This window comes from Dendropsophus ebraccatus, chromosome 4 (genome assembly GCF_027789765.1).
Source record: "Dendropsophus ebraccatus isolate aDenEbr1 chromosome 4, aDenEbr1.pat, whole genome shotgun sequence".
In the NCBI taxonomy this organism is placed as follows: domain Eukaryota; kingdom Metazoa; phylum Chordata; class Amphibia; order Anura; family Hylidae; genus Dendropsophus; species Dendropsophus ebraccatus.
The window spans coordinates 113373378-113400859 of NC_091457.1; the positions used below are offsets into that span (position 1 = coordinate 113373378).

Genomic DNA, 27482 nt, shown 5'->3' on the forward strand with positions numbered 1-27482 from the left:
GTCTGATACTAGCTGGATCTGGGCTTGAAGATGCGGGATTGAATCTGCTACTAGCAGGAAGTCGTCCAGGTATGGTATTATGAGGATATCTTGTTTTCTGATATAAGACGTCATATCCGCCACAATCTTTGTGAAGGCTCTTGGCGCCTGAGATACTCCAAATGGCAGGGCTCTGTACTGGAGGTGAGTCCACTTTCCCGCTATACACACTGCCACTCTGAGAAACCTTTGATGTATCGGATGGATGGGCACGTGATAGTATGCGTCCTCCAAATCTATTGACGCCATGACGCAGTGTGGGGATAACAAATTTATTGTGGACTTCAAGGTCTCCATACGGAATCTCTTGTATAGGAGAAACTTGTTGAGACCCTTTAAGTTTATGATGACTCTGTAAGAGCCATTTGGCTTTTTGACCAGGAACAGTGGGGAAAAGAATCCCTGCTGGTGTTGTAATGGAGGAACTGGGATTAAAACGTTTTTGTTGATCATAGACAAAACTTCTTCCTCTATAATAACTTGCTTCGTCCGATCTGACAGGATTCTGGTGGGGAGGAATCTGTCTACTGGAGGGCTTCTGAACTCCAGAAGCAGACCAGAAGAAATTGTATTTAGAACCCAAGGACTGGGAGAAATTTCCCTCCAGGCCTGGGCAAAAAAAGACAGGCGCCCCCCCCACCTGCATCCCGTCATTGTTGAGGGGGTTTAGGTTTATCGTCTTTGGAGCTGAACAGAAAACCTCTACCTTTCCCTGGCACTCTGAATTTCCTGTTGTCTTGGTTGGGACGAAAGGACCTCCTGGATTGCCTTCTGCCACGAAAGGACTCCTGCTGTTTGGGGGGAGCTGGAAATTTTTTCTTGTCTGATGCCTTCTCTAGTAGAGAATCTAGAACCGGACCAAACAGCAAATCTCCATTACATGGAATACCACATAATTTTCCCTTTGCGGCTACATCTCCCTTCCATGCTTTGAGCCAAAGTGCTCTTCTTGCGGAATTTGATAGCGCTGCCGCCCTTGCTGACATTTTTATGGTGTCTGTAGAAGCGTCTGCTAGGAAGTCCACCGCTTTGGATATCACAGGCAGATCTTCCAATACCTTAGTGGTATCCTGATCATTAGTTAACTGAGTCTTTAGCTTAGTCAGCCACATTCTTAAGGGTCTTGCCACGCAGGTAGCTGCTATACTGGTTCTTAATGCACCTGTAGCTGCTTCCCAAGTTCTTTTTGAAAAATAGTCAGACTTTCTGTCCATAGGATCAGAAAGAGACCCGAGATCATCAAAGGGAAGGCTATTCTTTCTCGCAATCTTTGCCACAGGTGCATCAATAGCCGGGGCCTTATTCCATGAGCTACATTGACCCTCTTCAAAGGGATATTTCCTTTTATAATACCTAGGAATAAAAAATTTTCGGTCTGGGTTTTGCCACTCGTTGTCAATTAATGCCTTAATACTCTTGTGAACCGAAAAGTTATGCATCTTCTTGGGGGCTAACCCCTCATATAACGCATCCTCAGGTGACACCGTCACCTCCTCTTCCACTATATTCATTGAGGATCTGATTGCTTTGATAAGCTGCTCAGTATCTTCTGTAGGACAGAGAGCCCTAGAAGTGGAAGGCTGCTCTTGATCTTCATTAGAAGAAATTAAGTATACTTCTCCTTCTTCTTGATCCTCACTTGGAGCCACCGGAGGTTCAGAGGTTACCGAAACTCCAGGAGCCACCAGCGGGGTCTCTGTAGCTGGCCTATCAAACCCTAGATTTCTTAGGGAAAGCTGCACTTCATCTCTGACCACTTGTTTTAAATTATCCGCCAGGGAAGAGGCCTCCTGAGCCACTAATTTATCCACACAGTATTGGCAAAGTGACCTGGAATAGTCATCTGGCAGTAAGTTTCCACATTCCCCACATTCTTTATGGTGGTGTTTAGACGATCTTTTTCTATGGGATCTATCAGATGCCTATAAAGCAACAATTCAACGCCAATATTAGCAATATAAAACAAAGAGGAGGGAATACTCTCACCAACATGCCCCTCGTCCCGCTGGTACCGTGTCACGGTCTCTTGAAGATTTGGACGATCTCTCGTGGCGTCCCCGCTCTCTCCTGCCCGAACTCTCAGACATACTGTCGGCAAGGCAGGCTGTTATCTCCTGATAACTGAAGGCTGGCTGGTGAGTCCCTCTCCTGGACGCCTAGGAGCATGGACGGAGTGCTGGAGGGCCCCTGGCTCTATAAACGCCTGGACCGCCTACTCCACAGCTGCTGGATGCGGCGTCCCGGCGTGTGACGTCATCAGTCAGCGCCGCGCACCCTCGCGATACTTCGCATCGGTACACGGCGTCTGACGTCACTACGCGTGCGTACGCACGCACGTCACGTGACCCGGAAGCGCCGCGCCATCAGCGGCACTCCGGGCATGCGCAAATGCGCTCCGTGAACGAGCTGGCGGGACAGCACGGCCTACCCGGACCACAGCCCCCGGAAGACCCCCGCCCGGGAGCGGAGACCCCCCAGGAACCGCAGGAGCCCGCAGCACCCTCCAGGGATCTCAGCCCAGGCTTATCCGGCTGCTGTCCGCAGACAGGCTTCTGCCTCCAGGGAGCCCCACTATGAGATTCAGCTACGGGGGACCTGCAGCCAAGAAGGTATGGAGTTGTGCCATCTTCGCCCAGGATGGGCTCTTCTGAGGCCTCCTATCCGCAGGACAGGAAACCTGAACTGAAGGTGTGGAGAGGTGTGTCAGCTTTTATCTTCTCAGGTTTCCTGTCAAGCGGTGGGAGGTCCTCTCCAGGGGTGCTGTCATAGGGCGTCTGGGTAAAAGTTACTTGAAATGACTGCCCATTTAAATTAATTTTATTTCTTTTTAGCAATTCTGAGACAAGCAACGGACAATTGAAAATGTATGTTGTTACATGTTCTGCAAATCTACTTGATGACACATTTTGCATTAGACTCCGAGGTTTTACATAGAAAATACCATTTCTTCTCAAGAGCAATGTTGGAGTTTAGCGGAGTTTAGAAACGCAGCCAGTACATAGCACTGCGGATACGATTGTAGTCAGGAACCTGCTCAACAGGACCTAAGAAAAGACAAAAGGATGATGCTGTCAATATATTTACCTATAATGAAATTTCTTTACAGACAGAGATTCCATCAACAAAGCTGCAAATGACCCTCAACTACAAAGAGTGAGGGATCATCCATGAACTGTGCAACTACAAACAAAGAATTATTTACCCCATAGCTTGCCTCAAGGACACTTACCCACTGAAGCAACAGCAGGACACCTATCATAGAGGTATTTGGAGCAGACGTCTCTCAACGTTTTAGCATTGACAGCCTTAAAGAAGAGACAGACATTTTATGATTCCCTGTACAATATAATAAACAAGCCCAAGTAGTCATATGTTACCCCAATCACACTGCCTTTTCTTTATGTGGGGTAAATTATGATTTTAGATCAGTCTCTGACATAGCTCTATAGAGGCACATACATGGCAGAAGGCCCTGGCTGCCACGGTAACCCATTACCAGTGTTACTAGACTGACGATTTTATGAAGGATACCTCCAGATCCATTACATACTGTGGTCATAAGTGCCAGGTTTGGAGATTTCTCTGGTCCAGACACTTCGTGCAGGAGCCCGTCTGTCACACTGACAGCCCAGCTCCTGCAGTCCTGGCCTGGGCTGCCAGGATCGAAGATTTCTCCAGTTCTGGGAGTTAGTGTAAGAATCTAGTATGATCTGGGCTGGTAGGGAAGCCCCTTAGTGACCATAAAAACATGTAGGATTAGTGGGGGAGGTTAAGATGCAATGAATTAAGAGGGAAAATATAGTGAAGCTGCAGCATAAGATTTAAGATTAATCCTTACATCAATCCTGGAATTCCATTCCTCCAAAGAGATGCGCTGCCCATAGGCCAATACCTGACGCCCAATATCTTCACACACTGGGGTTGTTCCTTTAGAAATCAACCACAAGATGTAATAAACGTTCAATGTAAGGTTTACAATACTAACTATACATCCCACTTAGAACCCAACATACCATCCAACTGGGCCACCAGGGCAGTTTTCAAAGCCTTCTTAGCTTGAACCAAGTCACTGTCTGTTGCACTGGTACAAATACGCATCCTGTGGAACAAACATTACTGTAAGTAAATTTACATATTTTTTTAGACTATACAATGCACTTTGTAAAAAGAAAAAACATTTTGCCCTCATCACCTCACAGATCTCCCATCACAGACAACTATTAAAAGGCTTTAAAAGCTGAATATAGACTTCCCTATCGTCCAATTGGCAGCACAATAGATGGGGTGTCTCCGCCCCTGTGAACCCATGGACAAGGGAATATTTTAATGAGATTAAATTAAAGACTCCACCCCCTTCGGTATAACTAGCCCCCTCAGGCTTCCCCCCACAGAGTTTTTTTCTTGTCCTGTGACCCAAGGAGAGGGTGCACAGCTGATGGCTGTGTTCAGGAAAAAAGAAATCATGCTGGGGAGGGAAGCATTTAAGATGCGTATCTCTCACCCATAGTTAAGCCGCTACTCAGTGAGTCCACTTACTTTAGTGTGTCCACTTACTGAGAATAATGGCGTTTTTTTTCACTTACTTGTTTTTTCCTGCTACCGGATCGGTCTAGCAGGATCAAGAGGACCCGGCGGGATATACGCGGCAGTGAGGTCGCGGCCGCCATCTTCTTTCACCGCCGGGACGGAAGTGACGTCACAGAGGTCAGACGACGACTTCCGGGACTCGCCGCGACTCGGAACAGAGAACACCGGCCGACGCAGACGGCGTACTTAGGTCCAGAGAGCTGGATTAAGGAGGCGGAAGAGTCGGTGTGCCCACCACAGGCAGACAGACAGCACGGGACGTCCCTATAGAGGAGGTACAAGGTACTTCTTGGGGGCGGTCACAAGGGGCGGGTCCGGACTATTGGCGCCAACAGCAGCCATATTTAAAACGGCCTGAAACCCTGGGCAGGTGCTGTCAGACGCTAGCAGAGGCAGTGGCGTGGTCTGAGAGGCAGTGTGTGTGATTGCGTTGGATCCCTTTCTTTCCAGTACAGCTCAAGGTAGCTGTAATGAGAACAGGAACATGCTGGGGGTAAGGTTTACTTGTTAGCATATTTTAATATAATATATATTACAGATGTCTTCCTTGGAATCCTCTAGAAGCTCTCAGGAACGCAAAAGCACCTCTAAACATAGGAATAGGTCCTGTATACGGTGTGGTAAGTCGAGGAATACCTCGCACAACTTATCCCTCAGTATGTGTCCTTACAGCCACAATATGTTATGTTTTCCTTCACCCATAGACAAATCCCTTCCTGAAGCTTGTGATTCAGCCATGTGTCAGGAATGCCGCAATAATTTACCTAATGGGGACGAGCCTTCTATACAGGACGTCGTGGTGTGGGTGAAGGACTTCGTACAACAGTCTATTGGTGATCTGAAAGACTCCTTAAAGAGCAAGTCAAAATAGAGGGCACGCAGGAGCCAATCTTCTCCCTTACATTCCGCTTCAGACCAAGAATTTACAATTATTGATGAAGCTGGACCATCTTCTGATTCATCTTCATCCTCTGCATCCTCTGATGAGGAGGAAGTAAGACCAGAAAAGAATTATTTTCCGGTTGATAACATAAATAAGTTAATTAAAGCAGTCCTTACTGAAATCAGTCCTCCTGAAAATTCAGAGGCTGCATCCACCTCTAGGGGGAGAGCTTTCTTCCTAGAGGACAAGATCATGGATATGATTCGTGCTGAATGGAAAAAGCCTGAAAAATCTGCAGTTATCAGCAAGAGATTTAAGTTAAGAGAAGTGGAGAGGATCTTTGTGTGGGCAGAAGGAAGGATAACCAGGTTATCTGCAGCCCACATCAAAGGCTCGCACAATGTGATAGCAGACCGGCTGAGCCGGGGACTCACTGTGCCAGGAGAATGGACACTGAACAGTGCAGTGTTCAAACAGGTGATTGATCGGTGGGGACTTCCCCAGGTAGATCTAATGGCCACGAGACAGAACTCCAGACTCAGCACATTCTGCTCTCTCTACAGAGAAGACAATCCACTGGCGGTGGATGCATTGTCAATCCCCTGGGACTTCCAACTGGCCTATGTGTTTCCACCGATCCCCCTAATAATAGGGTATTAGCCAAGATCCGTCAGGATCAGACAAATGCCATTGCAATAATTCCCTTTTGGCCAAAGAGATGCTGGTTTCCTCAGCTGCTCAGCATGAGCAGAGGAGTGTTTTGGAAACTACCAATGAGACAGGACCTAGTATCTCAGGGCAGCCAGTTTTGCCAAAGTCTCAAGGCTTTCAATCTCACAGCCTGGAGACTAGTCAGTCCATACTGAAAGCCGAAGGGCTTTCTGAAAGGGTATTAGAGACGCTTACTCACTCAAGGAGTGAAGCGACTAATAAGGCATACAAAAGAATAGGCAAAGTATTCCAGGATTGGGCAACTATACGGCAAGTGGATCCAAAAAATCCCACAGTGGCACAAATTCTTGATTTTTTGCAGGATGGATTTGAAAAGGGACTAAGACCAAACTCTATCAGGGTCCAGATAGCAGCATTGTCATCCTGTCTTAACAAAAGACTCTTACAGATTAAGGAGGTGAAGGATTTCACCAGAGCAATCTCTCGGCTGCGTCCTAATGTAACTAAGCCAATCCCAGCCTGGGACCTTGGCTTAGTCCTAAAACAACTATGCAGACCACCATTTGAGCCTTTGGACTCAGTGGACACTAAATACCTTACGCTTAAGGTTGCCTTCCTATTGGCGGTCACTACCGCTAAAAGAGTAGGGGAACTACAAGCACTAGCGGCCAATGAACCATATACCACTTTCTTAGATCAGAAGGTGATTCTAAGATACTTACCTGACTTTCGTCCAAAATATGCGTCATTTACTAATATAAATTACTCCATCATTCTCCCAAAATTTGCCCCAGAATCCTTGGAGGGAGATTATTCCACTCTAGATGTAGTCACCGCATTAAAGACTTACCTCCAGAGAACAGCTTCTTTCAGAAAAGAAGAAAATCTTCTTATCCTCTTCCATGGGCAAAATAGAGGAAGGAAAGCATCAAAGCCATCCATATCGCGGTGGATATGTGACTGTATCGGCTTGTGCTACTCAGAAGCAGGCCAACAAGTTCCAGACCTTACTAAGGCACACTCGACCAGAGCTGTGTCCACCTCCTGGGCGGAGAGATGTTCCGTTCCTTTGGACCAAATATGCAATTCTGCAACATGGTCTACTCCACTTACCTTTGTTAAACATTACAGAATTGATTCTTTATTGTCTAGACAAACCCTGTTTGCTAGATCTGTTTTAAGTTCTGTTGTGGCACAGAGCCCTCCCTATGGGGGTGTTTCTTGCTAGATCCCCATCTGTTGTGCTGCCAATTATAGGGAAGTTAACATTTAGAATGTTAATGTGTTTTCCCTGAGTCCTATTGGCAGCACAAGACACCCTCCCTATTATGTACTTTAGAATTTACTCTGTGGGGGGAAGCCTGAGGGGGCTAGTTATACCGAAGGGGGTGGAGTCTTTAATTTATAATCTCATTAAAATATTCCCTTGTCCATGGGTTCACAGGGGCGGAGACACCCCATCTGTTGTGCTGCCAATAGGACTCAGGGAAAACACATTAACATTCTAAATGTTAACTTATTTCACAGATACTGAAGTTTGCCGTAACCCTAGAATTACTGGAAAGCAAGCTGTTAGCTGTTAGGCGAACACTGAAGTCATAGTGGAAAACTTAAGTCACTGAAAATGTCTGATTTCTAATTCCTTATTAGTAAACTTTGAAGTTTCAGCAAAGGGTCCCCATGTTAAAGGGGTTGTCCGGCGCTAAAAAATTATTCACAGAATAACACACATTACAAAGTTATACAACTTCGTAATGTATGTTATGTCTGTGAATGGCCCCCTTCCCCGTGTCCCACCACCCCCACCCGTGTACCCGGAAGTGTGGTGCGCTATACTCACTTGTCACGTGCCGACCACGGTCTCCGATCCTCAGCAGTGACGTCTTCTTCGGGCGGCCGGCGGATCTTCCCAAGAGCAGCTGATGACGTGGCCGCGTCATCAGCCGCTCAGCCGCGATTGGCTGAGCACAGTTATGCTCAGCCAATCGCGGCTGAGCTTCGGATGACGCTGCAGAGGGCGGCCGGCACTCGGGAAGATCCGCCGTCTGCCTGAAGAAGACGTCACTGCTGAGGATGGGAGACCGCGGTCGGCACGTGACAAGTGAGTATAGCGCACCACACTTCCGGGTACACGGGTGGGGGTGGTGGGACACGGGGAAGGGGGCCATTCACAGACATAACATACATTACAAAGTTGTATAACTTTGTAATGTGTGTTATTCTGTGAATAATTTTTTAGCGCCGGACAACCCCTTTAAGACAAGCAAAGGACAGCTCTCCCTCTGGTGGATCCAGCAGTACACAGCTAGGTCCCAGGAATGAGCTGGAACCTTTCAAATAATAAAGAAATTTCCTCTTTAGACAATAAGGATCATGTTTTTTTTTAATACTATCTTCTTACCACTCTCCTTGAGCCACATGAAGCATGTCTTCAATATTGTGTTTATCAGTCACAAAGTGAAGTCCGAGGAGGCCGGTGTCAGAGTAACGAATATTGAAGGCCTGGAAACTTTGGCACAGATTGTACTCTGCTGCAGTCCTGGCCACATTGCTGGAAAGATTCTAAAAATATTTTAAAGAAAATCCAATTCATTTGACCATTTCTAGGTTAAATATGCCATGGTATAAGAGGAGCATGCTGCTTTTATTGTCCTTACTTTCCCGCCTCCGTAGGTCACATCGTAGTTGCTAATAATGGTGTTTGCTAAAGCCAGAACAACATTATCACTGCTGTTCCATCCTGGCCCCTCCACTGCAATGGCAAGGTGAGCAAGGGGCAGGTCATCATTGCGGGCCGAGAGCTAAAAAGGATATAAATGGGAGAGAAAAATTATGATACATATCAAGACACATAAGCTGAAAAAAAGCATTAATAGCAAAGTCATTTTGTGACAAAGTTGCTCACACTAGTCCCAGCAGCCATGACACTAAAGCTGCACCATCCAGTAACCCATTACTAAAAATCAATGGAGGGGAAAACAGCAGTAGCAGCCAATCTACACCTCAGTGTCTGCTGGAGTCATAGGTAGAAAGGAGGCCAGACAACAGAACCAGACATAACAGAAGTTGAGCTCAGAGTTGCTGGAGAACAACAGGTTTGCATAGGAGCGGTATATTCTAAACAGTCCAATAATAACTACTAAATTGCTTAATAAAGTTTACATGCTTTGGAGCTACAAAAATGTTTGCAAACATGAACATAGCCTACAGCACATATAAGCTGTTAATCCAAAATGGGTTGGTGCAAATACTCACTGCACTTCCTGTAAACCTGCATGGGGCAAGCACAGGGATAATGTCATTCTCATATTCTGAAGAAAGTCCACCAAAATGTCTTTGGGCAAGGTCGCACAGTTCCTTGTGATTGATTCCTGTAGAGAATATGTAAATATACAAATATTGCATCTGTGATATAACAATCTGATAAATAATTTCTTATTGTGTTAAAACAAATATAGAGATGGAGAAAGGTTTAAAAAGGTACTGTGGGAAAACAGAGAGGTCAGAGGGTGGTGAGAATATTTAAGTTATACCTATCTGTCCCGGGGCTCCAGCAACACCACCGCTCAGGGTAACCTACATCGTAAATACTCCACAGGAACTACCTGCTTAGCCAGTCAGTGATTAAATAAGTGTCCTGCCTCAGTCACCAATTGGCTAAGTGGGCATTGCCAAGCGGGGCTGTCTCATCCCAGGACCAGGAGATAAAGGAGACCGCCGGGGAACCATGAGTGGCATTTCTGCGGGGGCACCAGGACAGGCAAGTATAATTTGATTGTTATGTTCCCGCAACCCCTCGTCTTTCCTCTTTTTTTAGGTTTGCAGAAATTACCCCTTTAACGTGAATAATTGCAAATTTGATTAGTACTGTTGAAAAGGTTCAATGATGGGTAAAGCATTACCTCCTGCTGCTGCAAGGACCATACGAGGTGCCTTGTAGTGTAGGTTGATGTACTCAAGAAGATCAGCTCGCGTGAACTTCCTGAAAGAAAAGATTATGAATATCTATACATATCAGATAATATCTATGCTAGACAAGATTAATGAACAAACAAAACAGAAAAACACATGCACAACACAGAGCCCCTTACTTCACATTTTCACATGGGCCCACAATGGTATTGCTTAGGGGGGTTCCTTGATACGCAGTAGCATGAAGATAATCAAATGTAACTTCTTGAAGATTGGATTCGAGTTCCTGCATCTCTCTTAGCACCACTTCACGTGTCTTCTCAATCTGAGGGTCTTCCAGGCTCTTATTCTGAACCACATCAGCAAGAATCTCAACAGCTAATAACAAAGTATAAGTCAGACACAGGTCCCTCAGTCCTATGTACAGATGTACAGACAGGGCAGGGGCTACATATTGGCATTTGTTTAGACCTACATCAGTTTTTCCTTATAGGCAAGCTACTTTATGACCACTGAAAAAAAGCCAAAACCACCAAGTCTTTTTTTTTTTTTTAGCTTAATATAGTCACACTGCAGTAATTCCAAACATAACTACATTGCCCTGGACTAAGAATGCAAATGCAAATCCATACATTCATTTACAAATTGGATGGAACTTCATTAGAGAAAGCTGGAAAATGTTTCCCTGTTTCCCTTTTTGGGGAGGTCTAGTTTAAGGGAATTAAGAAGTCAGAAGGTATATGGACAAAGGAATTAAGCAAGGTTAAAGTGATAGATGTGAACAGAAGGCAGGATTGGTGGAACCGGATTTATAGTAATATAAATTATGGGAAATTAATTAGGAGACATAAGCCCCAGAAAATAGTAGGAAGTAGCAGTAGGTAGGCAAGGGAAAGAGAGGGCCGGAGTGGTGAACAAGGTAGAATGTGAATGACAGGATGTATGAATGATGGATGGTAGTATCTGATGATGATTAAGAGCGGGTACGCAATAACCTAATCTAAAAACAAAGATAGGGAAGCCTCAGAATGTATGGACTGGGGGACCTGCTCGGCTCATGGGGTTCCATTATATATGGACATATAGAGTCGAATGGGAATTCCAGTTAGGTACCCTACGCGGGCCGCAATTAAGCGGAGAATGGTGGGGTCCTTTTGGATGTGGACTGGGAAGAGTTGGGGGTACTCATCAGGATTGCCTGTCGATAGGTCGAGGGGGGTCCAGGTGGGAGGCCTGTAACTTTGACCTGGGTCAAGAATGTGAAATATGAATGGGAGGCTAAAAGTTATATAGGAAAAAGGAACATTAAAAAAAAGTATAATATATATATATATATATATATATATATATATATATATATATATATATATATATATATGGGTATGTGTATGTATTTGTGGGTATGTGTATGTATGTATATACGTATATATATGTATATGTGTATGTAGGTATATATGTATACGTATGTGTATGTTTATATAATGGGACGCGGAGGAATGAATCTATAGAATGGATGGTGTTGACCCTGTTTTGGTAATTTGTTTCTTCCCTTCTTGTAATCTGATAGATAAAAAGGGGCTCCCTTTGAGAGTTAAAGTAGAATATGGCAAGGTGCAGGGTGGCAGAATAAAGTTGGTATAGAGTCCAGTAATATATTAAAGGGTGGGTAGGACCGGTGAAACCAGACCTGCCTTCTGGGAACTGTTGAATGGAAATTGTTGGATAGCTTTGCCTAGGTTCTCAAACAAATGAATATACTGAAAAGGAGGTAACACCAACTAGAGAGGGTGTGGATGATAGTATATGTTACTTCCTCTGACTTCTTTCTTTAATGTGTTAATGTATTTGTGGGTGATTTTGTTTTTGGAAAAATAAAAGAAATTTGAACAATAAAAAACAAGTCCCTGGCAGGCTGTATCTGCAATATTGCAGATTTTTTATAATACTGGTAGGATTCTTCTGAGGTCAAGTTGCTGCAGCCAGCAGAGAGGGGTCATGTTGCTGGACTGCTAATAGAGTGACACCTCCAGATCGATTATAGTGCACTTATTTCAGTGGTGTGGCAGGTTGCATTGTCAAGACTTCTGCAAGTATGCTGTCCTTTACTGAAGCGAGCAGTGGACGGAACTGCCAGAAGCACCATAGACTTCATTGAAATACACTTACAATGTATCCTGCCGTGCCAGCAAATGATCGTTACACTTTAAATGTGGCAGTTATGATTTGACTACGGCATGTAAGAGGTTAAATTGCCATGATCAGAGGCCTATCCAGTCCTGGCAGTTAATGCAAGAGTCCAGCTTCTGTAATACTGCCAGCCCAGCTCCTAGCACCAGAGACCCACCAGCCTGCCGCTATGTAAAGGTAGTAACCTAGGCTAAAGCACATATAATTACTATGGGGTTAAATTCTTTAATAGGATACTTCAGAAGATCTATTTTGCAAACACAGCTCTGACAGAGGCTTCATAGGCTCACAGGATTTATAGAGCATCCAGAGGAACTATATAATTTTTGCACACTATGTGTTGTGTACAGGGAATTGAAAGATGAGTGGTGGTCATAACTAACTCCTCATCACTGGTAAGGCTGTGAATGTTTACAATATACATTCTAACTGAGGTTTTGTTACCTTTAGGTAGATCCTTGGACAGCGCCTTTATGTAGATAGCCGTCTGCTCACGTGTTGTGTATGTACTGAGGTGAGCTCCCATGCTCTCCACCTCTTGCTCTAAGGCAGCCTGGGGGCGTTTCTTTGTCCCCTGAATGAAATAACAGCAAGTAGTAATAATCTTCAGATAAATTAAAGGGAAACTATCAGCAGGTTAGACAAATCTAACCTGCTGATAGCCCCCTATAGGGCACAGGGCACTGAGGATGAAGGAATGTCTGTTACCGTCATCCTCTGTGCTGTTAGGAGCACTGGGGGTGGGGCTACTAACCCCGACCCCCCCTCCCCACAACACTCATCCATCTCACCCCCTCTATTAATGATTAGAAGGGATGTAGAAGAGATTCCCCCCCAAAAAAAAAATCATCAATGGAAGGGGACAGCCATATCTGTGCTTGGGGTGGTAGTTTACGGCTTACTGGGCAAAGAATTTTACAAATAACAGCATGGAAAGGGGGATGAAGGTAAGAGACTTATGTTCATCCTCAGCGCTCCGTGCCCTATAACGAGATTTCAGCAGTCTTTAATGGTATTTAGATGCACTTGATCAATGCTAAGGGAGATCAAACTGGTTCTCCACACACTTGCAAGGACCAGCACTGCAACTTTGTATACTGCAGACCTGCTGGTATTAAACTGTCACCACTACGGTTCCTGTATTACCTTGAAGGCCAGATGTTCCAAGAAATATCCTGCTCCATTGTTCTTTTCATTCTCATAGCGGCTTCCAGCTGCAATCCATACACCAACCTGGAGACAGACAGACAAATCAAATCTATGTTCTAAACAGCAGTCTACCACCTATAACTACAACAAGATGCCTGCTGATTGTCAGTGAGTGGACACATTTATTGATCAGGATAGGTTTTTAACCTACTGATATAAAAAGCAAGAATTATTAATCACCGATAATTCACTTTTCATAAGCTCCTCATGACAGCACCACAATGGAGGACGTCACCCTTGACCCTATCAGGAACAGGAAATCACAGAGGTTAAAAGGGCACTTCCCACATTCCCCCTCAGTGTAATTATAACGAAACCATACAGGATCATACACTAATAAGGGCGGGAAATCTAAGGGTGCTGTCATGAGGAGCTTATGAAAAGTGAATTATCGGTGAGTAATAATTCTTGCTTTTCACTGCGTCCTCATGACAGCACCACAATGGAGACATACCAACTTAGACTTTCAGGGAGGGACAATCGCCTGGAGCACTTTTCTCCCAAAAGCCAGGTCCTGAGAAGTGCCAATATGCAAACGGTAGTGCTTGAAGAACGTGTGGGGTGAAGACCACGTGGCTGCTTTACAAATTTGTTCAAGGGAGGCTGATCTAGCTGCCCATGAAGCTGCTGTGGCTCTAGTAGAGTGTGCCTTTAGACCTGTAGGGGGATCTTTCCCCCATTGTAGTGTAGGCTTCACAAATGGCTGTCTTGATCCATCTTGCAATGGAGCTTTTTGTTGCTTTTTTGCCCTTGTTGGGGCCTTGGAATTGAAGTAGGAGATTCTCATCTTTCCTATGATCTTTAGTAATTTCTAGATATTGGATAATAGCTCTTCTTACATCCAAATTATGAAAAACTTTTTCTCTACAGAAGGATGGGACCACTATATCTTGGGATCTGTGGAAGTCTGTGACGACCTTTGGAAGGAATGAAGGGTTAAGTTTGAATATTATTCTGTCTTCCAGAATAGTACAAAACGGTTCCATAATAGATAATGCCTGAAGTTCCCTTCTGGCCGTAGTGATAGCTATTAGGAAAGCCGTTTTAATGGTGAGGAATTTCAGGGAAATTTCATTAATTGGCTCGAATGGTTCTTTAGAGAGCCCAGACAAAACTATGTTCAAGTCCCAAGGAGGGGCTAGATTTGTAATTTTGGGTTTCATCCTGGCTACTGCCTTAAAGAAGCGTCTTATCCACCTATGGTCTGCTATTTGGGTATCATATATACAACCTAGAGCTGACACTTGGACTTTTAGGGTATTTATGGATAATCCTTTATCCAGACCATCTTGCAGAAAATCTAAAATTCTGGGAATATCAGGATGGAGCATATCAGGTGGAGAGTCACCGCACCAAGAATAGAATTTCTTCCATTGCTTTAAGTAGATTGAAGAGGTGACTTCTTTCTTGTTTTTTAGTAAAGTCTCTATTACTTTTTCCGATAGCCCTCTAGCTGAAAGGAGGGACTTTTCAAAAGCCATGCCGCTAGGTGCAAACTTGCCAGATTTGGATGGCGTAGAGGACCTTGGATCAACAAGTCTTCCTGTAGAGGAAGAACAACTGGGCCCTGGATGACTAGAGACTTGAGGAGACTGAACCAAGTTCTCTTGGGCCACATTGGAGCTACCAGGATCACCAAGGTTTGGCTTGAGTGGATTTTCTGAAGAGTCCTCGCAATCAGGAAAGGGAGGAAATGCGTATGTCAGCTTGAAGTTCCAATTTTGCTGTAGGGCATCCAGTGCGTCCGGGTGATCCCGGGGATTTAGTGAAAAGAACTTTTGTGCTTTCTTGTTGGACCTTGAAGCAAATAGGTCGATCTCTGGATATCCCCATTTCTCTACTAAGCTGGAGAATATCTGGGTATTTAATTCCCACTCTCCCGGAAGGACCTGATGGCGACTTAAGTAATCTGCCAGTATGTTGTCCGTACCTTTTAGATGTATTGCAGCGACAGATGACACTCTCATTTCTGCCCAGGAGAATATTTTTGCTGTCAATCTCTGAAGAGTAGATCTTGTTCCCCTTTGGTGTCTGAGATACGCCACCACTGTTGCATTGTCCGATAGGATTCTTATGTCTTTGTGGACAAGAAGGGATTCTGCTGCCCTCAGCTTTCCACACTGCCCTCAGTTCTCTGTAATTTGACGACTGTTTCCGATGAACTTCCTGCCATTGACCCTGGAAGTGCAGACCTTGAACATGCGCGCCCCATCCCCATATACTGGCGTCCGTGGTGACCTGAACTGGTGCTTCCGGATTCCACCGAACCCCTTTGGTGAGGTTTTGCTTGGTCTTCCACCAGATGAGGGAAGCTTTGACCTTTAGAGGAATAGTCATCTTTTTGTCTATGGATAAAGGAGATCTGTCCCATACCTGAAGCATGCTGGTCTGGAGAGTCCGAGAGTGGTGCTGGCACCAGGGTACTGCCGGGATACATGATGTCATCAGACCTATCAGGGACATAGCCTTCCTTATTGATATTACTGATTTCTTCCTGAAATCTTCCACTTTGGATAACACTGCCGTGACCTTTTCTTCCGGTAGAGATGTCATCTGGGCTTTGGAATCTAGAATCATGCCAAGGAATTTCTTCCTGTGGGAAGGAACAAGATCTGACTTGGAGAAGTTTATTATCCATCCTAACGTTTGAAGATAATGTAGGACCAGCTGTATGTGTCCTAGGAGGATGGATGGGGATGGAGCAATAAGCAGAAGGTCGTCCAGATAAGGAACTACAGTAATGTCCTGTAATCTTAGGTTTGCTACGGCTTCTAGCATCACCTTCGTAAATAGCCAAGGGGCTGAAGATATCCCGAATGGGAGTGCTGTAAATTGGAAGTGATGAACTGACTGGGATGATTGTATCGCAAACCGGAGATATTTCTGATGTGAGGGGTGTATGGGTATATGAAAGTAAGCGTCCTTCAGATCGATTGTAGCTAGGGCTGCATTGGGATAAATCAGAGGAGTGATGGTTTTCATCGTCTCCATCTTGAATCTTTTGTACCTTAAGTACTTGTACAGGGATTTCAAATTTATTATGGTTCTGAATGTCCCGTTGGGCTTGGGAACCAGAAATAGACTGGAATAATGTCCTAGTCCTTTCTCCTCCGAAGGAATTGGAATTACAGCTCCTAGATTTAACAGTTCTTTTACCCCGTCCATCAGTTGGTCTTTCATTTTGTCTGATTGATAATGGGTAACTTGGAATTTTGGAGGGGGGGAAGAGAGAGGAAGTCCAAGAGGTACCCTTCTCTCAAGATGTTTAAGATAAACTTGTTTTGAGTGACTTCCTCCCACTGTGTTGCAAAGTGAGATAGTCTCCCCCCACTTTGATGGAGTCACTTGTCCTTCCCGTCAGAGGAAGGGTTGAGGAGAAATCCTCTTCCCTTACCTCCTTTGGGATAGGACCAGCGGCCAGATTTACCTTTGCCTTTGTAATCTTGCTTTTTTTGTGTGTAGGGACGAAAAGGTTTTTTACCTTTTGGCTGACCCGAATCCGGAAACTTCTTTTTCCTGTCTGCCGCTTTTTCCAGGATTTCCTCCAGGCCCTGGCCGAACAGGAGTTTACCCTGAAAGGGGAATTGACAAACTTTATTTTTAGATGCAACATCTCCCTGCCAGTGTTTAAGCCAAAGAGCTCTTCTAGTGGCGTTGGATAATGCAGCAGACTTGGCCGCCATTCTAATGGTTTCTGCTGAAGCGTCAGCCAAGAACCCAGCCGCCATTTTAAGCATTGGCATGGTGGAGAGCAGTTCATCCCTGGAAGTTTTGCCCTCAATATGAGCCTCTAATTGTTCAAGCCAGATATGTAATGATCTTGCTACACTCGTAGCTGCAATGTTTGGATTTAATATTGCAGTGGAGGCTTCCCAATTTTTCCGTAGGAGACCCTCCATTTTCCTATCCATGGAGTCCTTTAATTGGGAGGTATCCTCAAATGGTAATGATGTTTTTTTGATTATTTTGGTTACTGGTATGTCTACTATAGGGGTTGTAGACCAGGTTTCAGAATCAGTTTCATCAAATACAAATCTGGACTTAAACTCTTTAGGAATCTGAAGCCTTTTTTCTGGTTCTTTCCATTCTGAAAAGATTAGATCTTTAATATTCTCATGAATAGGGAATACTTTACGTTTTTTTGGTTTTAGGCCTGCAAACATAGCATCCTGTGCTGATAATGGTTGCTCAATGTCTTCTAATTCCATTACTGCTCTAACAGCTTTAATTAGAGTGTCAGCGTTTTCAGATGAAAAACAAAACTTAGTCGGTTCCTTATTAGGGGTAACCGTAGGCGCTTCTGCGGTGCAATCCTCCACATTATCCTCTATTTCAACACTGTCCTCTTGGAGATTCTCAGATTCAGAGTCAGATATCACAAAGGTCTTGCGTTTTTTTGCAGGTGAGTGTAAAGCAGAAGTAAACGGCCCTGGAGCAATTATAGGTAAGGAGGCAGATGGACTTTGTGTAGGAACAACTGTCATAATTCCCGACATAGAGGCTTGAATCTCTTGGCGGATAATTGCCCGTATTTCATCAGACACGGACACCTGGGCCGAAGGATTGAACTTCGCCAAACAGTTTTTACATAGCATTTTGGTATAAATTTCCGGCAGACTGGCATTACATCCAACACATCTTTTATCCATTCCTCTTTTTGGTATCTCTTTCTCCACCTAAGGATAGAGAGACACCAAAACAATATGATAGCTACTCCCTTTTGGTGATTCTCTATCATAAAATAAGTGAACCACCAAAGGGTATAACTCACAGAGCCAGCAGGTATGATTCTCTCCACAGCCTCCCCTCTCTCAGCATCCTGAACATCCATAATAGCACAAGATATGCAGGAGTACAAGGCACATGTATCAGCTACTCACCAGCCTTTATAGAGGAGAGACCGCCGGAGATTTGAATTTGGCGCCATTTCCACGCCGCACCGCATATTCGCAACAGCTGAGTCTCCCGGTGAGCGCGTGACGTCACCAACGCGTGTGACGCAGGCGACGCACGCTACGTGCCCACGACAGTGCGTACGCATCCCTCGTGAGGAACACGCGCATGCGCAGTCAATCTTAGCAACCGGAGAAGGCCGCAGGAGACCCGCCATGGATCCCGAGGGCCACGGCGGCTTCAGACTCCCCTGCATTAACTCTGGGAGCTCCGCAAGGGGAGTGAGGGACCGGAGGCACCTGAAAAGATGCTACCGCCAGGCAAGACATCCGGAAGGACCCGCAAGCCGCTCCAAGCCTTTGTCCCAGGAACCCATGACCACACAGGATCACAGGTAACCTCCGTGTTCCTTGATCCTGTCAGGAACAGGAAAGACACTGAGGGGGAATGTGGGAAGTGCCCTTTTAACCTCTGTGATTTCCTGTTCCTGATAGGGTCAAGGGTGACGTCCTCCATTGTGGTGCTGTCATGAGGACGCAGTGAAAATGAATGTTCTTGTTCGCTGACAGCAAGAAGTGATCTTGAAAACAAGGATTATTAAACACAAGGTGAACTGCAGGACCTTTTATAATGCAGAACTTGCACCACTTTTTCTCTACTTGATCACTTTCTTTACAGCATCAATCATTGGTAGGATGTACACCATTACATGGACATCCTTACCATCATGCTCTGTGGACCATTAACAGGACTTACCGTACATGTGGGCTGCCCAGATTCTTCAGAAGCAACACGCAGTCCATTGTCCAGAGTGCTGACCTGGGTATCAGGAATGTTGCTTAATGTTTGTGCATAGGACACTGCACTGCGATTCCTCTTCAGACATAACAGTGCAGGCTGCAGGAAGATAAACATGATACAAAACTTTTACTAGGGTCACAATTTGCAGCATATTTATGAACCAAACACATGGAGCAGCTAGCCTTCATTGACACAGACAGACGCTATTCAGTTTGGGGCTGAGGTCAGTCAGTCAGGTCAGAACAGGCACCTAACATAAAACTCAACGGATCTTGAAGTGAGGTTGTCTTCAGCAACTGTGCAATTACAACCCCTAGCAGCAGACAGGGTGGTACTTAAAGAGGATGGGTTCAGATTAAAGAGGATGTACCAGGTGGTACATCCTCTTTAAAGAGTCACTGTCGTATTTTTTTTTTTTTTGCAGAAATCAATAGTCCAGGCGATTTTAAGAAACTTTGTAATTGGGTTTATTAGCCAAATCTGCCATTATCTGCATGTAAAAAGCCTTTTCCCAGGTCCCCCCCTCCTTCCTCTTTTTCATCCACTCTGAAAAATCTGAAAATTGTGACTTGTTGCAGGAGTCGTACCCTGTCTGTTCTAGGGAGAGGGGAGGGGGGAGGAGGAAGGAGGGAGTGAGCCGGCAGCAGAAAGCAGATAACAGAGGATTACAGGCACGGAGCTGGGTGACAGCTGTAATCCGAGCTCAGACAGGTCACTGGTGACTGTCACAGGAGATATCCCGTGAGGGATTTGTAGATTAACTCTTTGTTGTCCTGTTTTGGTCTTTTCTTTAGCTCTCTCCATAGGAGAACAATGAAGACAGGGGGGAGAGCTTCAAACTGCTTTTTCATGATAAAAATGCATTTTTCGGATAATAAACCCAATTACAAAGTTTCTTAAAATCGCCTGGACTATTGATTTCTGCAAAAAAAAAATTCACGACAGTGACACTTTAAGCCTTTGTCTCTCAAAAATAAGCTCTCAAAGGGGGGCGTTGAAAAAATTTAAACATTATGGCTCTCAAGACACGATGATAAAGGGAGGGAAAAGAACGTTTGTTCCTCTACATTAAGGGGTTATCTGGGGATGACTTTAATGTGCAAAATTAACAAGGCCGGTAAGCCTGACTGTGATGCCAGCTCCTTCGTAAATGGCTAATAATTACTATTAACTTTACTGGAGTAAATTGGAAAGATCTGGCTTTTTTCACCATAATATATGTAATCAGAATAATTAGATAGAACATGAAGCATATTTATAGGGATACTACTTCTAATCGTATAACTAAAATGGGTTTTTAGTCATCAGGGTTTTAGTGTCCAAACCACGACCGATCAGAACGAGCTGGAAGTCATCTTTGATTAGTATGTTCACTTCTGGTTCTGTCACATGACGAAGATGGCTTAACTTCTTAATGACAGATCATTAAAAAAAAAAAAAAGTAATTTGTATGGCTGCATGTGGAATTGCTTGAATCATTCAAGAGTCGCTGTCGTATTTTTTTGTTTTGTTGCAGAAATCAATAGTCCAGGCGATTTAAAAAAAACTTTGTAATTGGGTTTATTAGCCAAACAGTTTTATTTTTTCACCTACGGGGCTGTATGGGGTGTCATTTTTTCCGCCATGATCTCTAGTTTTTAATAATACCATGTGTGAAGATCAGACGTTTTCATCACTTATGTAACAAAATCTGTAATCTACGCACTTTTTTTCCCTCTTTTCGACTACGCCGTTCACCGTTCGCAATCATGCTTGTTATATTTTAATAAATCAGACAATTACGCACACTACGGTATATTATATGTTTATTTTTATATGTTTTATTTATATAATGGGAAATGGGGGTGATTTAGACTTTTATTGGGGGAGGGGTTTTGGACTCCCCCGTCCCTTACACTTAAACGCCGCGAACGCTGCGTATAAGGAATTAATGTCATGCTGCAGCGTGTCATTAACGGTGAGGTGAAGGCTGCTGATTGCAGCCAGCCCCCACCTGCTATGAAGCTCGCTCCGCTCCAGAGCGCACTTCGTAGCTCAGGACGAACCGGTACGTCCAGGGTCGTCTGGGGACAGACTTCCAGGACGTACCGGTACGTCCTAGGTCCTCTAGGGGTCAAATTATTACATTCTGGATCTTCCTTTGGTAAACAAAGTGCAAAATTGCTGATTTTTGTCACATCCCAGAAAAAAAAAATGCTCAAAAAGTCACATATATGCCAGTGTGGTACCTCAATGACTTTTCCCCCCCAGATTTGCAGCATATTTTATGGAAAAATTAAGCGTCTCATCACAAAGTGCAAAAAAACTGCTTGTATGGGTCTGTAGGTGACAAAATAAAAACATTATGGGGAAGATTTAACAAACTGATGTATAGTGAAACTGGCTCAGTTGCCCCTAGCAACCAATCAGATTCCACCTTTCATTTTCCAAACAGTCTGTGAGGAATGAAAGGTGGAATCTGATCGGTTGCTAGGGGCAACTGAGCCAGTTTCACTTTACACCATGTTTAATAAATCTCCCCCTATGGGTTTTTAAATACGACGAGAAAAAACAAAAACTGAAAATTAAATTAAAGGGGTATTCCACTCAAACATAACTTTTCATATTTTGCTGCCCATGGTGAGACTAACAATTCCTCCCGTAATGCTGGGATGGTTATTCTAAAGTCGAGTTGCTAATGAACTCACTGTGATTAAAGGACAACTCCGGCGATTTTCTTTTTTAGCTTATTTAACACACACAAAGTTATATAATTTTGTAATGTGTGTAAATAAGCTATCTGCCAATGTGATGTGCTCCAGCCAATGAAAAGGCTGTCTTTTCTCTCCCATTCACTTCACTTGAACCCGGAAGTTCCGAAGACATCGTCCGGAGGTGACGGAGTAGCTGCTGGCGGGAGATTCAAGAGGCGATCATCACCAGAGGGATGGTGAGTATGAAGTGTGTGTGTGGGTTTGTTTTTTTTAAGGTCCCGCCAGAGTTGTTCTTTAATCCTCACAGCATTACAAAGAACAATGTTGCAGCTAAAGCCAGCCAAGGACAGACCGATGGAAGGAAGGGGGGGGGGGGGTACAGAGAGAAAAGCTCACATACAGATTTCTGTGTGTTCCGCAAAAAGCAGAAGCTCAGAACAGATGGAAAGAAACTGAATAGATAACAAGTGTGGAAGGAATTGTTAGTCTCACTATGGGCAGCAACATATGAAGTTATGTTTGAGGCGAATACTCCTTTAAATTATACAATAGTAATAAGATTTTCTTTTTTAAAGCTGGAGTTGATACATTGCTTCTGACCTGACTACAGATATTTATGGCATAACAGAACACACTAGGACTATCCTACAGGTGGGGTCATTGGGACCCCCATCTGTCCCTAATACAAGGCTCCCTTGGTCTGCATGTAACTGCTGCAGGCAGTCGGGATGCTGTAAGCAGTCATGGGGGATGTTTTACACATTTCATATTACTCACTTTATCTTTGATGAGAGCAACATCCAACCACAATACTCCATCTAAGTTACAGAAACTGCATAGTTATGGACAGAAGCAGGAAGCTTAACACCAAATTATAAGTGACTTCATTTCTGCATTGATGGACATCCCCTTTAAGTGACAACAATCCGGATTAGAAGGTGTGACTAAGCCTTTGTGGGGTCTGTAGAGTATCAGGAACACTGTGCTGCACATTACTCTGTGTACCGCTTATGGTTACTACTAGGTGTCCGGGGATAGGCGGCCCCGGCGCGTCCTGAGACTGGGTGACCTTCACCACACACAGCGGCGGGCTCTCCCTACAACCTCCCCAGTCACCTCCAATAGGAGCTATCCCCTCCAGCATTCACCCGGCCTCACACAGCGACCCAGCAGAGAGCTCTACCCACCGAACGGGAGGAAAAGAAGGCTTTGCCCGCAGCACTGCCGGCTCTGTACACGGACGCCGCCATCTTCCAGGTGACAGTGAGACAGACGCACGCATGCGCAGAAAGAAACAACGAAGGCGCATTGAGCTAGTGCATATTTCACGTTATGGCGCCCTCTGCTGCTGGGAGGACACAAGTGCTCGGTGCATATATGGTCTAGGGGAGAATTGCAGAGTGTGAGGGGTGTTCTTATTGTGTGGGTGCAGAGATGCCACAGCTCAGAATGATGGGAAGTTTGCATGAGGCTGTGTTTCCTTGTGGTTTCTAAAGGCAAGCTGTCTTTTTGGAAAATCTGCAGCAAAAACATTAAGGGTGCGTTCACACCTACAGGATCTGCAGCAGATCTGCAGCAGATTTGATGCTGTGTTCAGTTATTTAAATGAAATCTGCTGCAGAAAATCAGCTGCAGATCCTGTAGGTGTGAACACACCATAAAGAGGTTATCCAGCACTACAAAAACATGGACACTTTCCCCCCTTTGTTGTCTCCAGATTGGGTGGGGTTTGAAACTCAGTTCCATTGAAGTAAATGGAGCTTCATTGCAAACCGCACCTGAACTGGAGACAACAGTAGGGGGAAAATTGGCCATGTTTTTGCAGCGAAGGATAACCCCTTTAATTGCAAACCGCACCTGAACTGGAGACAAGAGAGGGGGCAAAAGTGGCCATGTTTTTGTAGCGCTGGATAACCCCTTTAATGGAACCACATTCAAAGTGTGACCACGGCGGCTAAGCACGTTATTATAAGAAAAGCTGCCAATTTTTTTAACTTAAAAAAACCCACAATTTTACAGCTAGAAAAAAAACAATTTTACTAATATGTGAACATGGCCTTAATCTGCTTTCATTAGCGTCAGAACCACTGTGGATTAAAATCCACACAAAATCCACGCTGAAATGGCCCCTTTCACACATCTACTAATTCTGTCTGTAGCTGCGGATCCATTAATTTCTGTAGCCTTATACACACATCCATATGTGCCATCTGGGATCCCCTATCCTGAAAGCAGGGGTCAGCGAGGACAGCTGCAGATGCATATCCATGGTCCTGCCGATAGCTGCAGGTCAATGGAGGTGTGATTGAGGCCTTAGGCTATGTTCACACACTAGGGGGGATTTACTATTCTGCATGCTTCACACCAAAGTATGGTGAATGGTAGGCTCATGTGATTCACTATTATTGTTTACTACTCAGGGGACAGGTTCATGCTCTGAACTTTAACTCCCAAAAAAAGGAGCAATGCATGTTATCCTGACAAATTTACCAATAAAGCCACATTTTTGGCACAATTTTTGACAAAGGTCTTAAAAGGGGTAGTGTGGCGTTTAAAAATTATTCACTAAATAACACACATTACAAAGTTATACAACTTTGTAATGTGTGTTCTGTAAGTGAATGGCCCCCTTCCCCGTGTTTCCCCCTACGCCCGGAAGTGTGGTGCAGTATACTCACCAGATTACTGTCGACCCTGGCCGCCATCTTGGGTCGAACAACGTCATCTTCAGGAGGCCGGCTGGACGGCTCCAGCCGTCCCTTATGCCGCGTCATCAGCTGGTCAGCCGCAATTGACTGAGCATAACTGTGCTCAACCAATGAGGGACGGCTGGAGCGGTCCTGCCGGCCTCCCGAAGATGACGTTGTTCGACCCAAGATGGCGGCCGGGGTCGACAGTAATCTGGTGAGTATACTGCACCACACTTTCGGGGGTGGGGGACACAGGGAAGGGGGCCATTCACTTACATAACAGACATTACAAAGTTGTATAACTTTGTAATGTGTGTTATTTAGTGAATAATTTTTAAACGCCACACTACCCCTTTAAATGACTGGGTAGTATATGAAAGAACCCAAATATACTAACAAACATGTACCAAAATAGTAAAAAACACATACAAATACACCATGCCCCAGGAGCTGGCACATTGGACACACAATAGTTTTTTCGGCAATTTTTTTAATTTTTTTTCCTTCAAATTTGCTGATTTATTAATATTTTTTTTCACTTACAATCCTGCAAAGATAAAGAATATAATATATAAAGTGGTACTCCGTCCAGAATTGATATTAAACTATTGTATTGCTCCACAAAAGTTATATAATACCTAAATATACTGTCTCCACCGCTTCCGACAGCATAGCGCTATATCATCTGCATGTATCATGACAACTGTTTTTGTCATGTCTCTCTGGCTAGGATAGGGTGCCAACTTGGGCCCGGGGAAAAGGCGGACTTCTAGCCTCTTACATGCCCGGACGCTAAGACCAGGCCCACAAAGCAGATGTTACGCTGGACACATCACTGACCCAAGATGGTGCCTCATCCTAGCCAGTGAGACATGACAAAAGCATTTTCTTATGCAGTACAAGACTTCCAGTTGTGGTACATGCAAATAATATAGCACAATGCGTCCAGAAGCGGTAGAGACAGACTTTATGGTAGAAACGTCCCTTCAACAGATGTTATTACATTGAAAATTGCATTGAAATCAATGCACAACCTTCGAAAATAATTGACATGTTAATTATTTCCACCGCCATAGCAAACAATGACCGTTGTTCAATACACTGTGTGAACAACAGATGTTTTTTCCATTGACTTCAATGCAACACATTACTTAATTTAAAACAATGGCTATTCTTGTCATAAAAATATGTTGTGTGAACATAGTTTTAGAATCTATGCTTAGAAATTTGACATAGAAAGTTGGCATGAAATGTAGACACAAGATATAGGCTTAGAATATTGGCATAGAACGTAGGTTTAGACTGTTGGCATAGAAAATAGGCCTAGAACAATGCCACAGAATGTTGACATGTGAAAGTTTACATAGAATGTAGTGTTGTCATAGACGTGTTGGTATAGAATGTTGAAAGAATGTTTGCTTAGAAAGTTGGTACAGAACGTTGGCATAGAATGTTAACAATGATTGTTAGCATAGAATGTAGGTGTAGAATGATGACATGTAGTGTCTGCTGTCTCACCTTCTGTCCTGCCCTCTAGTGTCTCCACTGTCTCACCTTCTGTCCTGCCCTCTAGTGTCTCCGCTGTCTCACCTTCTGTCCTGCCCTCTAGTGTCTCCGCTGTCTCACCTTCTGTGCTGCCCTCTAGTGTCCATGCCTCTCTTTTTTGTACATCACTCCCAATGTTGTATTGACTAGATGCAGTATAAAACACAGGGCTATTATATGCGTTGACTCACAGGTAACATTTTCTCCAGGTAATCATAGATGTTCACTTACCTTTGTTTCTGCATCTGGGCCAGAATGTCATGACAACTTCTCCTGAAGACTACAGTAAGACATCTATGTCCTCCTGTCCCCTGAGGCAGTGACAGGCAAATGTGGAAAATTATGGACCCCCGCCAAAGCACAAAATTAATTTAGACCTCAAATCAAACTAAAAGACCCCCAACCACTGATCCCTATGCCACATAGGCTCCCACCCAAGGACCCCGATTCCTGCTCATGGTTCCCCCTGCTTCAAATAAACGACTGCCTGTGACCCTATTTCTCAGACCCCCCCCCCCCCCAACTTGTTTCCAGAACTGCCAGATGGCCAATCGGGCCTTGACTATAGTTGTGCCAGCTTATTTACAGCAACACATTTATAATAGTCTGCTGTGATGACAATCTTATGAAACCACTGTTATATAGCAGGTATATTATTTCATGCAGTGCTCCTCTGTTCATGGTCTACAATCAAACACATAGAACACACAGATATAAATATTTTTTTTATTTTTAATAATTTAAATTTAAGGTGGAACAAACATGAACTGAAGAAACAACTACATAAAGTGAAACGTGCTAATAAATAACATGTGGGGTAGTTCATATGATAACCGTCCTGATATAAGGTATGTAAACAGTGAAAAAGTGCAATTAAACCCACGCGTTTCAGGCATCAAGCATTACATAGACATAAAAATTACAATGACTTTAAAACTCTAAAACAGACGAGAATAACACTGGAAAATATTTCTTGTTGTGTTGCACTGATAAGGACTGGCAATGATAAGTAAATAAATAAGGATACGACCCTATGGCTGGGGTCATACTTGCATCCCCCACACATTCTCAATATCTAAACCCTTCTTTGCTATTATTATATATGCTTCCAAACTTTATTTGTTACCCGTGGAAACAAGCAACAGTTTAGCTCCACAGCTAAGGTGGGGTTCACATTGTGTTTTGCATTTCACTGGTAATTTTGCTGTATACAAAAGTGTAGTTGACTTGGCTACTGTAGAACATACAGCAGGATCTGTTTAACAAATGCATTTTTATCCTTGTCAACAGTATAAAACATATTTTAAACTAGAGCACAAACGCAGTGTGAACCTAGCTTTAGCTTTGACTGTTGCTAATGCGAATCTGTTA

General features: G+C 44.1%; 1 protein-coding gene across 1 annotated transcript; it reads right to left on the bottom strand.

Moving 5' to 3' along the window:
• Nucleotides 1-2838: 2838 nt before the first annotated feature.
• Nucleotides 2839-23159, bottom strand: UQCRC1 (ubiquinol-cytochrome c reductase core protein 1). Its single transcript, XM_069966749.1, has 13 exons — nucleotides 23064-23159; nucleotides 19139-19279; nucleotides 13427-13513; nucleotides 12725-12854; nucleotides 10273-10471; nucleotides 10084-10163; nucleotides 9437-9552; nucleotides 8839-8982; nucleotides 8583-8743; nucleotides 4053-4138; nucleotides 3878-3966; nucleotides 3269-3344; nucleotides 2839-3083 (listed from the first exon to the last, which is right to left on the bottom strand). The coding sequence occupies exons 1-13, from the start codon at nucleotides 23124-23126 to the stop codon at nucleotides 3019-3021; spliced, it is 1437 nt and encodes a 478-aa protein (XP_069822850.1). The 5' UTR covers nucleotides 23127-23159; the 3' UTR covers nucleotides 2839-3018.
• Between the last annotated feature and the right edge of the window lie 4323 nt (nucleotides 23160-27482).